Source organism: Semicossyphus pulcher, unplaced genomic scaffold, assembly GCF_022749685.1.
Source record: "Semicossyphus pulcher isolate SPU_LCO1_2020_fin unplaced genomic scaffold, fSemPul1.0.p SCAF_18, whole genome shotgun sequence".
Taxonomy (NCBI): Eukaryota; Metazoa; Chordata; class Actinopteri; order Labriformes; family Labridae; genus Semicossyphus; species Semicossyphus pulcher.
In genome coordinates this window covers 16877114-16892090 of record NW_027211691.1, presented here as the reverse complement: position 1 = coordinate 16892090, position 14977 = coordinate 16877114, and the positions used below count along the sequence as shown (strand labels likewise).

Here is a 14977-nt window from a genome sequence, read left to right as displayed (position 1 = left end):
GAGAAAGTAAGATTGAGTTGTGGCTGCTTCCCTTCCAGTCATCCACAGCCTGAAACAGCAGAGCCGATGCTTCGCTCTCTGTTAGTGGGCTCTTTGTGTGCTGATAGCATCTCAAACTGTCTTGCTGAGCTTCACTGTGACTAAAATATCTCTGGACACATTCCAGGATGACAAAGCAGCGTGCACAGACGACTCAGCCGTGCTTTTGGGGAATGTTGCTATTAATATGTTTTAATGCTTCTGTTCTTTGGCTTTTAAGAGAAAGCTGAACAGTTTTTACTATACCTTGTCCAAGCAGGAAAAAAAAGCAGAAATTAGCACCCACGCACGCCCATAAACACCTCCGTACGAGCCAATAATCCCACTTTCCCTTATAAAAAAAGAGGAAGAGCAGAAGCCTGCAGCTGTGATGCAGCATTAGTGTGTGTGCACATACATGCGAGTTCCCTGTAGTGTTGTTATCAGGCCAGCTGACAGTGGTGGGCCGATAAAGCTGCGTTTGCTCCGCTGCAGGCACGCTAAACACAAGGCCTCAAGTGAAGAATCGGCACATCTCAGAAACTACATGGACACGCTGCTCCTCTATTAAACATCTTCTCACCTTGAGGGCAGTCTACAGGTAGCGGTTAACCGCGTTAGCATGCAAAAACATTTTCCCTGCAATCGAATCCTCAGGAGGCGAGAATCTCCACTAGAGGTGATTGGAAGCACTAGTTAATAAACATTTGGATGAGTTTCTCCTTGAGTTAAAGCTCTGAAGAAGCAAATACTCAACAGGCAGGGTGAATTAAGTTACAACACGGCCCCGATCAGCTGTGCTCCTCTCTGTGATAGTTCCCCTACTTGCATCTCTGCCAGAGAGGATGAGAGAGAGGGGGATTCTCACAGGGACTGTGTTTGCTCTATACTGTAAGTTTGGACAAGACCAAAGATCCTAGTCATGTTTGCAGTTTCCTGTTTGCAAATCCCACTTGGTTGCTCACCAGGGATTCATACACATTCCAGATTTGACAGTAAACCCTCCTCCAAAAAGAGATCTTAATTTGAAACAGGCATTGATACAGACACCATGCTTGACACACATGTATGCAGTAATGGAAGTACTAGAAGGTGCTTTAGTTGAGTATTTCCGAATTTTTGCTACTTTATATCTCTACTGTACAACAATTCAGAGGAAAATTTCGTACTTGAACATTTTTTGATGCCTTAAGTTGCTAATTACTTTGCAGATTCGCAGTTTGAATACAAATTAAAATCAGCAACAAACACTTTTGTACACACGCACACACAAGGGGTAAGTGGTATAACTGATATGACTGGTACAGATAGGAACATAGGTGCGGCGATATGAATTTGCCTGTACCATTTCCCAAACCACACAGATAACAATTGTACCCTCATATTGAGTGCACTGCAGGCTCCGGCTAACGTGATGAGAGCACAGTATGCTAAAATGCTAATTTGCATAACCTGATCTCAAACGCCAGATCTCATGCTATCATTCGGACAGAGGTCCAATCTACTAAAACAAAGGTGAATAGGAGGGTGTTCAATACTGCATTTTAAAACTATATATTTTATCAATTCAAAAAGATAACACATCAGTGAGCATAAAGAATGTGGGAGAATAAACTCGAAGACAAGCAGCTGGAGTAGTCGAGGGTAGAAATAAAAAAAGCACAAAATAAACACACACAATGCGGAAATCAATGCCTGCGGTGATTCAACCACTGACTGTAAGATCTCAGTGTACCGACTACAAGATAAGAAAAGTGGAAGACTTTTTACAAGTTGGAACTGTGCGTTTAAATAAAGAAATGCTCTGTTATTTTGTTGTTCTTTATATAACGTACTGAAATTACTCCCCGTGCTTTATGGCTTTGTTTACAAACATCGCTGCTCTAACAAACCTTTGACAGCCTCGGAAAACATTTATAACTCTTGCCTAGAGTTTGTCTACGTGCTCAAAGAGCTGTCAATCAAACTCGGGAGTCACTGCGGGTTCCGATCCAAAGATAACAAAGAATCTGGGGTGTGAGAAGTATTTCACCCACAACAAAATCCTGACGTTGCACTGCAGATGCCGTGAGAAAGTGGAGTAAACACACACTCAATGTCAGCTGTGCAGCATTAAAAGGATTGTAGTCCTTTTGTAGGACAAATAATAATAATTAATATCCCATTTGAATTACATTCTACTGAAATTACATACCATGTGCTATAGTATATTTTTACTACCCTATATTAATACTAGATATAAATTGTAGGTCATAATTTCAGGCTTTACAAGGACATAACTGCATATGAGTTGTCATGCATCTCAGTGTTACGACACTGCAGTGGACGAGACGGTAAAACAAAGTCAAATACAACAGAAGCTCCTTTTCCTATAACCGCAGTGTTACAGAACAACAATCCATATATGGCAAAGTCTCTGACTGCAGTATTTAGGTCAATCTACTAAAACCTGGAGTGAGAATCCCACTCACTTTGCAGCTTTAACCCAAATTTCACATCACTTGAGCTGGTGTAAAAATAAAATTGGCAGAGTAGCGTGTGTGTGTGTGTGTTGGTGCATGAGTGTGTGTGTCATATCAGATGCAGGCGTGTAAATGAGTTTAATCGAGCATTCATTTGCGCATGTTGGAGCACGGTTCATTGTCAAAAGACAATATCTGTTAGTTTTCTCATCTAACCAAGAAAAACGTAAAACATATTCTGCACACGGATGAATGATTACCCACACAACACATGTCCAAATATCATGTTATCTTTTCTTTTGTTTAATTGGAGCCACCAATAATTCTGCATCTCATGAAACACCAACTTGTTATGGCTTAAGGGCCAACCTTTCACAAATGCACAAAACAGACTAATGTGAGTAGTCATCATTTACTAATGTGTTAATGTTTTATTTAGGTGTTGTCATTTGGTAGGTTATAAAGATGCTATGATTAGTTCATGTCAGTATTCCCTTGCTAATGTTGTTTAGCAAAAAATGGCTGCCACCGGTTAGAAACTTGCTAGCGTGTAGAACCTTACTTACACCTGTTACACTTAGAAATTAGCAAGTTAAATGTTGTTTGTTAGTTTTTCAAGGTTGTCTCTGCTCTAACGACTTAAATATTCAACTCTCGCTGTAGAAACTTTTAGTGATTAGAATCTTGGTAGCTTGAAGAAGCTACCCAGCTTCTAGCTTATAAAAGCTGCTAGCAAAACCTGCTTACTTACAACTGTTACGCTTAGAAATTAGAAAGGTAAATCTTGTTAGTTGGCTTGTGACTGTAGTCTGAACTACTTGAATGTTTAATGTAGCTGTAGAAACTTGTAAGCGCATAGAAGTCAGCTGCTAGCATCTTCTACCCAGATTCTAGCAGGTAGAAGCCAGATGCAAGCATCACCCAGCTTTTAGCGGGAAAAGGCCAGCTGCTAGCATCTTCTAGCTGCTAGCATCTCCTATCCAGTTTCTGGCAGCTAAAGGCCAGCCATACCATGTTCTACCCAGCTTTTAGCGGCTAAAGGCCAGCCATACCATGTTCTACCCAGCTTCTAGCGGCTAAAGGCCAGCCATAGCATGTTCTACCCAGCTTCAGGCGGGTAAAGGCCAGCCATAGCATGTTCTACCCAGCTTCTGGCGCGTAAAGGCCAGCCATAGCATGCTTTTAGCGGCTAAAGGCCAGCCATAGCATGCTTTTAGCAGCTAAAGGCCAGCCATAGCATGCTTTTAGCGGCTAAAGGCCAGCCATAGCATGTTCTACCCAGCTTCTGGCGGGTAAAGGCCAGCCATAGCATGCTTTTAGCGGCTAAAGGCCAGCCATAGCATGCTTTTAGCGGCTAAAGGCCAGCCATAGCATGCTTTTAGCGGCTAAAGGCCAGCCATAGCATGTTCTACCCAGCTTCTAGCAGGTAGAGGCCAGCTGCAAGCATCTTCTACCCAAGCCTCTGGTGTGTACAGGCCATCTGCCAGCGTCTTCTAGCTGCTAGCATCTTCCACCCAGCTTCTAGCGGGTAGAAGCCAGCTGCTAGAATCTTAGCGGGTAGAAGCCAGCTGCTAGAATCTTCTACCCAGCTTCTAGTGAGTAGAAGCTGCTAGCAAAATCTTCTTACCAATACACGTAAAGCTAACAAATTAGCAAGTTATATCTTGTTTGTTGGTTTATCACGGTGGCCTCTGATTTAACTTTTTTTGTTTAACAGTAGCTTTATCTTATCTGTGTCTGTTTTATACGTGTGCCTGTACTATATTTTCTCACTGTGTCAGGAGGGGAAGTTTTGTTTTAGTATTTCAGCCAGCTGGATCCCTGTGGATAACCAAGGACAGTTGGGAGCAGAGGAGGCTGTCGGGGCCAAATATATTGTTATCACAGAGAATTTATTCACCTGGATGTCTCAGCGTGACACAGGGAAGTGGCCTAAATTTAGTCTGGAGCAGTAAGCGGGATATGGAGCGTGGTGAGATAACAGTTTTAGGATTGAATTTAGCAACCAGATAACACATCAAACTAGTATAACACTGTCTTTATATTAAGGTATTAATATGAGGGGATAATGTGTGAGGAGAATGAGTGTGTCTTGCTTTACTTACCCTATTTATTTTGTTCATTTTGTAATGTTTTTGGACTTGGCTAGCTTTTAAAGTCGAAACAATGTGAAAATGCTCATCCCTTACAGACATCAGCGCTGCTTTGTTTGATTCCACAGGATTGGGAGGTGAGTTATTACTTCTGAAGAAAAAAGCTCCAACCACCAGCTTCTAGTGCTGCAGAGTTAGTGCCCTTGAGGAAAAATAACATTTCTTTTGACAGATATATTACCAGGCAGACATATTACTACAACCCAAGCTCTGCCAAGTAATACTTTCACCTTTTGCGTGGAAACAAATCCATGGAAGAATATCTGAAGGCTTTCTTTATGCATTGTGCTTGGGGTTTTGTTGCAAGCTACATGAGAGAAATTAAAGGAAATCCATGCGGTATGATGTCCAGACTTTGCCATCAGTACAAATGATTGTTTGAAAGAATAAGCCACGCAGAAATACGAACATTTCTGCCCAAGCCTGTCAATTTTAAACCTTGCTGAATTGCTTCAACATCAAGCTGTTTAATGATTATAACTGAACAAGTAAAAAAACAATAAAAGCCTGTTCCATTATTCCTCGCTGGTGTGTGTGCGTGCAAGGGGAAATCAGAAAAGCTAATAAAATGGTTGCGGTCAGTAAAACTCAATTTCACAAACAAGATTACGGTGCTCTCAGTGACTGGACCACTCTGATGGCGCTTGCCTGCAGGTTTATTTTAGCTGCCAAATCGTCATCATTGCCTCTCAGAAGAAATCCCCCTATATGGCTTTTATTTCTCTTTCCTTCCTTCTTCCTTCCTCTCATTCTTGCCTCGAGGATGTGAGATCAAATGTCTCCTTTTGATAACGCTACTGAAACTCTTCCACGGCTGGCTCGGTGGGATGTCTTACGCTGTGTTTGGTTTGTCACATTTGGACAGGGCCACGTCTTTATTGTAGAGGATCAAGATCAAGGGCGGAGTCTGCTGCCAGCAGCTAAATATATCAGGAGAATCTCAGAGAAAGACTGGTTTGTGTGTTATATGTGGCACTGGGCTAATGACTTATTGCTTCCTGCTGCTGAGCTTCCTGAGAGGATTTTCTCGTCTTTTTAGAGGATATTGGGAGACACTGGCCTGGTTTTTGTATTATTGGACTTCCCCCCGCAGGCTTAATAGAGCGAGTAAATTAAACCTGCACTGGATGGAGTCTTAAAAAGGACATTGTGACCACTGTGCAACAACAAGGCACTGCAGGTGTGGTGAAGAAGATAAGAGCCGTGTTTCTGCTGCCATATCAGCCATCTGGTCCGGATGATCATTAATCAAATCTGTCTGACAAACCAGATGAAGCGTCAAACTGCTGTCTTGCACCTTACAGGCATTGAGCTGATGTTCAAGGTATCTGTGTTTTACATTATTATGACCTGAATTTAATTTGATAAACTACATTTTAATACAGCTATTTGTACTTCTTATGTCTTATCAAATCTTTCCTTTAACTTCAGCTTTAAAAGACGATTTCTTAGCGTATCCCTCGATTACAACGATGTAAAAGACGTATCATGACAAAACAGGCGAGAGATAGAAACCTGATTGCTAAGAGGAGCCGTGTGATTGCGACATAAAGGACCACAGACTGTATAAAAAGATGGACGACATGACAGCTCCCTAAAAGTGAAGCCAAACCCTCTCTATCGCCCCCTGCTGACTGGCTGCAGTATAAATCATAAAGCCCGCCTCCTCCATGTTAACAGATGGGACATGAGTCAAACTATAAAATCAAAATTCACGCTAAATAAATGTTTCTCAAACATGGTTTCTGTCATTATAGTTCGTTCTTATCGTGCTGATTTACGTCCAAGTGTTCATTTTTCTGACAAGTTTAGTTTTAATTTGTTATTTAGTGCTGTGAAAAGGATGATTGACAGCTCTGTTGACAAATCCGGCTCCTGCAGCCGATCTGTTCCGGATTAGCAGAGTAGAGGAGGAACGGTGAGAGGAGACGTAACTAAAACAATCACTACAGTCACTGAAGTTTACATATCTGTGAACGTCTGCTTCAGACCAACACAAGAAGCTGTTCTGCTGTTAAACACACCGACGTGCGGGATCTTTGCTGGTTTTTTTTGGTAATTTTAGTGTGTGTTTCGGTAAGCAGAAGTGGCTACGGCGGCTCCGCCCGCCGATCCACATGAGCGTCACCATCGCAAGATGGGGTATTTTGGCTTCAATTTCGTAAGATGAAAGCTGATGGAGACGCGTCGTCTATCTACATACAGTCATTGTTTGGGACTTTTAGTGAGAGGGATGACAGTAAGCCGGCCAACATGGCCGACAACGTTGGAGCAGACTTATTACCCATCAAACTGCAGATTGGGGTTTCTTATCTGCAATTACCTCAGGTTACTTTAATTTATTTATTTGTAATTAACTTAAAGTTTACATTACCATAACACATACTTAGCTTTTTATACATCAAGCGCAAGTACCTTCATGTTTTTCTTTAGTTTTCTTCATCAGATGTGTGTTTTTCTTTTATTTATCGCTGTGTGCATTACATGTTGTTGGTTTTAATCTAAAGCACGTACTGGAGCGGCGCTTGTCATATCATTGTATTTAATACAGTGACAATAAAGCTTTCTATTCTATTCAAAGTCAATCATCCTGTATGGTCTATATGTTTTATTACAGTTAGACTGATTTAAGTGCAATAGTCTTCTAAATATGACGTGTTGCACAGAAACAGACATAAAAATAACCTTCAATGACGGCTACTTTTTACTTTTATCCTGCAGATACATTCTGCAGAATCTGTACTTTAACTTGAGTACAGCCTGTGTGTACTTTACTGCATCTTTTCGTACGCACACTGTCTCCACAATGCTGCTTCTGTGAGGGGATATTGTTGTGTATACAGTATGAAGGTGCTGACAAAATTTTGAGGGCAAGTGTTAAATTATTTAAGAGGCAGGATTATGAAAGCAGCTTCTTGGCGCGATGCTAGCGGGTATGAATCGATATGATCCCCCCACACACACACCACCCTCCACCACCAGCTCCCTCTTTTTTTTCCCCTCCCTGAAACCACAGACCCTCTGAACAGACGTCCAGACACATGGCCATGGGACACGGCAGACTGGACAGCCAGATGCAGCGCGCCTGTGTGTGTGAGAGAGGCTCGATGAAATACAGCACATGAGAAGGCCAGTTAGAAAGAGGATGAGTTTGTGTGTGTGAGGCGGACAGAAGGGCATAATTCAGACTGACCACATCCACAGGAACAGATGGCCAACTTAAGGTCTGCCAAGTCTATTCTTCTTTTCCGCCGGTTCTGCCTGCAGGCGGGGGTCTCAAGTCTGAAGGGTTAGAAAACAGACAGGAGGCCGTGCGCACTTATGCAGAGCACGCATGCACACAAATCTGCATTTCTCTGGATGAATTCCGACTCTTACGCAACAGTTTCGCACAATTTCCCTCAATAAAGATTTGATTTCATGGACTTGATTGGTGCAGTGCCAACGCTCGCAGCCTTTCAACAGTGAACAAATGACCATCTCCCTCTCACTCTCTCGTTTCACTTGATTGTCTCATCCTGAGTTCGTCTACATCCATTTTTCTCCCCCCTCCTTCGCCTCTCATCTCTCTTTGTGTGCCCCCTCTGCTGAACCATTAAATCAGCCTCTCTTTTCTCATCTGTGTATTGGGAGTCCGTGTTTGGCCAACGCTGTTGTTCTCTTTCTGGCCAATGATTTCCTGCCTCAAAGACAAGCAGTCGGAACCAAACAAAAACCACCTCAGGGAGTTTGGATTTCACAGCACCGATCAAAGAAAAATGGACGGGTTTCAACCTTGCGGGGAGCTTAACATTCAGGGCAGCGGGGAATCACAAGGATGACACACAAACTGTTACCTTGACAGATACCTCAGTTTGCCTTTTCAACGCCTTTTCAAGGACAACAAACACAACAAAATGGATCAGTGTCTGAAGAGATGAACGCATCCTCTCAAGCTATTTACCTTAAACTGGGTCTTATTTCTTATCGCCAGAACAAAGTCAAACGAGTATCACAAGGATACACTCGACGATCAGACAGGTTGTAAACAAAATCCTTTTAAAACAACTGCTGGGCTGGCAGTGCGGCTCTATGGATGGCAATATCAGAAGGTTGGTTCACTACTTTGATCAAGACTGAAATATCCAATCCAAGATGGCTGTTGGGTGAATAGCAATTACGTTAAACACACGCATTACTGGCTCTGTATATCACCTGACCTTGCCTCAGGTACCACCTTCAGGTTGACGTTTTTTATTCATGAAATACCTCTACAACTATGTGACGGATTGCAATAAAAGCCCCTTTTACACAGCAAGATCAAGGCGGGATTATTACGCCTCTGATATGCTTCATCTTCTACGTAAACACACGGAGGTGGAATGGTGGGGCGAAGTCGTTCCACCTCGGAGCCGGCATCAGAGGTAGTAACAGAGCCAGCGGCGGAACAGCGCCGTGTGTGTGTAAATGCTCATTAGTTTTAGTCACATTTTAGTCATTTTTACCCTTTATAGTTTTAGTCGATGAAAATTGAAAACATTTGAGTCAATTTTTAGCCAATAAAAATTCACATTTTACTCATTACTTTGAGTCAAAAAGTTTTCTCTATTGAGAAAATATGACCTCCCCCCCCAGTCTCCCTCTTCACAGTTTTTACCTGTTTGCTTCATGTAAAATTAACATTTAAAATTTCCTAACGTAAATGAACGATGAGGACACAGTATCTGAGATTACTTTTTATCGTCACTTCTCATTGAAACGGTCTGTCTGAAAATGATCGCTCCTTTTTGTGCGGAGGAAGCGTCAAACGACGCACAAAATGCCCCTTTATCTGTGAACGTGCACGGAGCCTGAAGCAGAAAGCCTGGCTTAACAGAGAAAGTTCACAACCACCTTCGTGATACCCATTATCTCCAACCTGGTTACCCACTTACAGCAATTAATTGCTTGTATTTTGAGCGCTAACATTTTAGTCCTGTTTCGAGTTTTTAGTATCAATGATCTATTTTTAGCTCGCAAACGTCTCGCCTTCATTATGGAAAAAAGATCGTTGCCGAACATTTTTTATCATTATTTTCAGTAACAAAATTAACACTGGTGTAAGTGAAGCACATGCTGTGTGTTTCACCTCGCGCACGTTTTGCTTGCAATGCCAGAACGCTGTGTAAAAACACACTGGGGCAGCTCTAGGGTGGCGTAGCTTGGTCTAATGTAAAATGGCGAAGGCGGCGTAACGGCGGAGCTTCGTTACAACGCTGTGCTAGAAAAGCAAGTTTGGCAGAGGTCTTCATGTCTCACTGCACTTGTCTTTTTCATTTCTGTCCCATCTCCTTCACTGTCATCAAGTTGAACTGTGTTTTCTCCCCAAAACTTTGATTTATAACTAAAAATCTGATTCAGCTTGTGTTTAGTGCTAATTAGCGAATGTTAGCATGGTAATATGCTAAGCTAAGATGGTGAATAAGGTTAACAATGCCTCATTTATGTCCGCATGTTGCAAGTTGCTCGGCTAAAAGCATCATTAGCAGGCTAGCAGTCAGATGTTAGCATACATCTTAAAGCAGAAGTTTTTCTATAGCTGCTAGCGTGACTGTTGGTTGTACCAACTTTCAAAAACCTTTTTTTAAGTATTTTAAGCAACATTTTCTGGTAAACTCACCTTCAAATGAGTGTTGCGGTCGTGTTGCTGAAGTTAAAGTCAACTATCTGTCTGACTTTTTGTGTCCTCGAAGTAAAATGTTTCATAACTGGAAGAAATGGAGGCCAAAGCTGTGAAAAAAGAACCAGGTTGTAAAAAGTACTTTTACAAGTACAAAAAAAGAACTCGATGTAATGGATTTTTCACTCTTTTCATCTTTTCAGGCCGTCTCTCTCTCTCTCTCTCCCTTCAATTTTCTGTCTCCATCCTTCCCTCCAATGTTCCTTCTGTTAATTCTTCAAGGAGGCAGAGGGCTGAAATTATAGAGGGCTAAAAATAATGGCTCTATAAATAAGAGGTGCCCATTGAGAGTGATTGAGAGGCGAGGTCGCTAGGCAGCTAGGGATGCTGGGTAAGTTGGATTCATTAGCGCTCTCCGCCTCCAAAGAGTAGCCCCCACGACTCTGCCGCACAAACACCGTTAGCTCATAAACAACACGCACACCGATGCAGCGGTGGGATCTAAAGTGTTTTGTACATATCACTACCTCTGCAGTAACGCAAATTCAGTCCCATCAGTGCCATCCATCAACGCTCATTACCAATTTCTTGTTCCCTCCGAGGACTCCTGCAGGACCACAATTCTTAAAGCATTGTTCATCCTGCAGCGGAGTGGAAAAAATGTGTGTGTTTGCATATATGCATGTGTGAGAGAGCGCGCGGCAGAGGCACCCCGTGTCTGATTTATTATTCATACTCATGTGTGGATCCTCTTTCAGCCCACAGACACCTGCTAGAGATACACACTGCAAATACAAATGTCCTCGCCTGTATTTTCTCTCCTGCTTTGCTGCTTAACTGAGACTTTCTTTAAACAATAAACTCACAAAACACGCCTCGGCAAAACCACTTTGTGTCTGTGTGTATTAAATTTGCATACTGTATTCAAGCAATATTCCCCGGCTCTGCATTTAGATCATCTATCTGCCCATTTACACCCACACAGCTACACACAAACACACTTCTATTGCCCTGATGCTCTTCCTAATGGCCCTCTTCCTCCCTCTCCGTATTGACGTCACATCCATTAGGCTGCGCCTCGGGGCCTTTTTAGCGCACGACTCCAATGCGCGAGACCCCCCCCCCCCCGTCCACGGAGTCAATCTCCACCTGATAAACTCGCCCTATTGGCCGATCTGACAGACGCGCTTACCACCGCAATCTGCTCCGACTCTACGCACACCGCCATGACTATCAATCTGAGAGGAAACCCATTGAGCTGCGTGTCAGTTGCACTCTCTCTAGCACACACACACACACACGCGCACTTAGAGCTCAGCTATCAACACACATAGGAGTGTTGATAGTTGAGCTGAACTATGTGTATCTGGTGCCACAGAGAGTAACCCTTGCAGGCTAACGTGAGGAGATAAAGTTTCACGTGTGATTAGCGTCACGATCATAACTCACCGGCTTCTTCCTGGTGCTATTTCGCTCGTTACTTTCCAACAGTTACATGCTACATATCCGACCTGTTTTGAGACCTACATATCCACCTTACATCCCTACATGTTACAGTGACTGACTCATTTCCACTCATGAATATAGAATGAGTGTGAAGTACATAGGCAACTTCATCCTTTGCAAAACAAGAGTTAGCTACACATGAGTGGCTACAACGCCAGAAGTGGCGAATGACAGCTCCGGGGGGTCATGTCTGTTCGGAGCCAGGAGCCACTGCCGAGCGAGAACAGGCTGAATTTTGATGCCAGAGCCGGTTTTTCTTTTTCCCTCCCCGACTGAGAAAAGAGCCGTCTGAAATGTTAAAAAATGATCCATCAGCGCATCATCAGGCTGCATTCATTATAAATTTGCTTTGTAGACATAATAACGGCTTTTTGCTTGACAAACCAGATAAAAGGAGAGACGGGCGGCTAACTTCTCCTTAATCCATCCCTGAAAAGGACAAAAGAAAAGCTATTGTACGACAAAGATCGCTTTGGAAATCCCAATAAAGTTACACTTGTACCGCCTTTGTTCTCGGTCTAACTTCCAAAGTCATCCCTTGCTTTATAGATTGCTTCTCTAATGCGCACTTCTCTTACATTTCCACATTTCAATCTGTCACAAAGCAATCACTTTCTCGGGCAGAATAAAGAATATATAACCAGTCGAGTCAGGATCTAAGCTTCTTCGCTCTTATTGTCTCCTTTCCTTATCAGCAGGGGCAAACCGATGCAGGAGCCATTCATCTCCCGAGTCCTTTGAAGTATCTCCCATCCAATCGGGTTGACATCTTCTTATTATGGGCAGTGTGTATTTGTACATGAGGATATGTGGGTGACTTTCCTGTCTCCTTCACTCTGCTGTGCCTATATATTAAAAGGGAGGAGGTGTGTATGTGTGTGTGTGTGTGTGTGTGTGGCCTTATCCTTGTATTACACAGTCCCCACAATTGGAAAACGTTATCAAAGCTCTACAGGCAGATGGATGTCAAAAAGAGAGGGAGAGAGAGAGAGAGAGAGAGAGAGAGAGAGAGAGAGAGAGAGAGAGAGAGAGATAAGAGGTCAGTGGGGCATGAAGGAGAGTGAGTGACATCAGAGACATGCTTTTCCACCCGTCCGTCTGTCCGCTCAAAACAAACAGGCCAGTCATTAGCCGGGCTCCAGCTGTTGCGTCTTGGCCTTCAAGTTTTGAACACCGCTTATTCATATGTACATGTGCGCACACACACACACACACACACACACACACACACAGACAGACAGTGACGCACACGTATAGAGATGTGAGAGCTAAGGCCTCCTGCCTGCCTGTCCGTCACTTGTTGCCCTCTGTAACCTCCGCGACATGTTTTAAATGACATCACCTCACAAAAGTGTAAAGTGGAACCAGCTTGAATGTGAGCTGGTTGCTCAACTCGCCCCGCCCTTTTCATCACCCTCACTCCACAGAGGACAAAATTAGCAAGTCTAAAGTCATGCTAGCAGCTTTTCTCGGCTCTACTGCTTCTTTGAAATGGATGCTAACGTTTGAATGCTAACAAGCTCACAGTGAAAACATACTGTTTTTCCATTAGACAAAGATGTCCAGTCATTTAAAAACAGCTCTTTAGCCTCACTTTTTATGTAAAAGAGGTGCTGATATTAAAGTTGTAATCTCGAAGATCTCAGTTTCGTTCTCTTTGGCGGCACCTATGGCGACAAAACGGTAATTGCAGGAGCACACTTCCCAGATATCCAGACAGTGCTGCATGTGTGACGTCCACTGTTCGCTCCGGTTGTAACTCCTGAATTTCCTCACTTTCCTTTCTAGACTGTTTGCCTTCATCTGAGCGTCAAATTTGTTTCTCTTTCTTTGGATTTTCACTTATTTTTGAAGTTGTATCTGTAGTCATCCATCTTTTCTTTGTTTGTTCAGCCATAGTAGATTACTGTTTAATCGCAACACTTGCAGACACCGGAAAAGCAGCCGCTTAGCTCCGCCTACCCTCTCTGGCAGACCAACCACTGCTGGGTGATGGAAAACGCGTCACTAACTGGGCGCCGCTTGTGATTTTTCCATGAAAGTCGCCACAGACACCCAGTCTGTAATACTACTATATACTGCAAATGCAAAGGCTTTCATCAGTGGGCCATAGGCTCAATCACCATTACCGTTACCTCAATTGGCGACAGATAGTAACAGACATTTATTTAAATGAAAATCTTCAAGATTAAAAGTTTGATCATTAGCACTAAAATGCAGCTTTTGCCGACTTTTTTGCCTGTAGGTGTGAGCGTGAAAGGTTGTCTGTCTCTGTGTGTCAGCCCTGTGATTGACAGGCAATCAGCCCAGGGTGTACCTCGCATCTCGCCCAATGACAGCTGGGATAGGCTCCAGCCCCCCCTGTGCTGAACAGGATAAGAGCTGGATGGATGGATGAATTGGCTGAATGATGTGCAAAGTGAAGGCAACCTTAGAAGCCAAATTCTCTGTTAAGATGTCACTGAACCAAACATTTCTGGTGTTGCTGAATAAAAAGTCGGGGAATACCAGCAGAAGCAAGATTCATCCTCTAGAGACGATTAATGTTTGGACTTATCTTGGTGGGAAAGCGCTGGACTGACCAACCATCCAACGGCCACTGAACCGTGTTGCTTAAGTGGTTAAAAACCTCTTCACAGAGCACAGTGTCTAAGCAGGAGTATCTGGGAATGTTGTTCAAAGACTGCTGGTTACTACTGGACATTTACAGCTGCAGCAGCCGGTAATAATAGATGAGCACATTTTCAAAGAGCAAATTAAAACTATAATTCTAATCTTGGCTGAGGACAAATAATGATAGTTAAGGTGAAGGGGCTCGAAGAGGACATAACTGGCCAACATTCAAAGCCTCGGGGCCTCAGACTGCTCGCTGTGACTGGGTCTCAGATCTCCCCAGGGGACCTCCGCCACCTCCGGCCCTCATCAAAGCCAAGGAGTCAGAGCGAGACTGAGAACCGGCGGTGTGACATCACAAGTATGTGTGTGTGTGTGTCTGAGTGGTCGTGATACTGCTCAGGGTTCCACAGGTCAGAAAAAAGACAGACGACAGAAACTTATGACAGTTTAAAAATACTACTGTAGAGACTGGTAAGGCGCTAAGAGGAAATGACATAGGTCACTATTAACCAGTCTAAATGGGGGGATTAAAGGCAACTTTTTGCCCTGTTTAGTTTTTTTACTTCATGGCTCCAAAGAAGGAG

The 14977-nt window shown here is 43.2% G+C and overlaps 1 protein-coding gene across 1 annotated transcript in view; it reads right to left on the bottom strand.

Moving 5' to 3' along the window:
* Positions 1-14977, bottom strand: part of LOC138595763 (sodium/hydrogen exchanger 9-like) — a 72857-nt gene that overhangs the window by 16848 nt on the left and 41032 nt on the right. The window contains exon 13 of the mRNA XM_069667175.1: positions 11303-11315. Within this exon, the coding sequence (XP_069523276.1) occupies positions 11303-11315 (13 nt within the window). The remainder of the gene's footprint in view (positions 1-11302; positions 11316-14977) is intronic.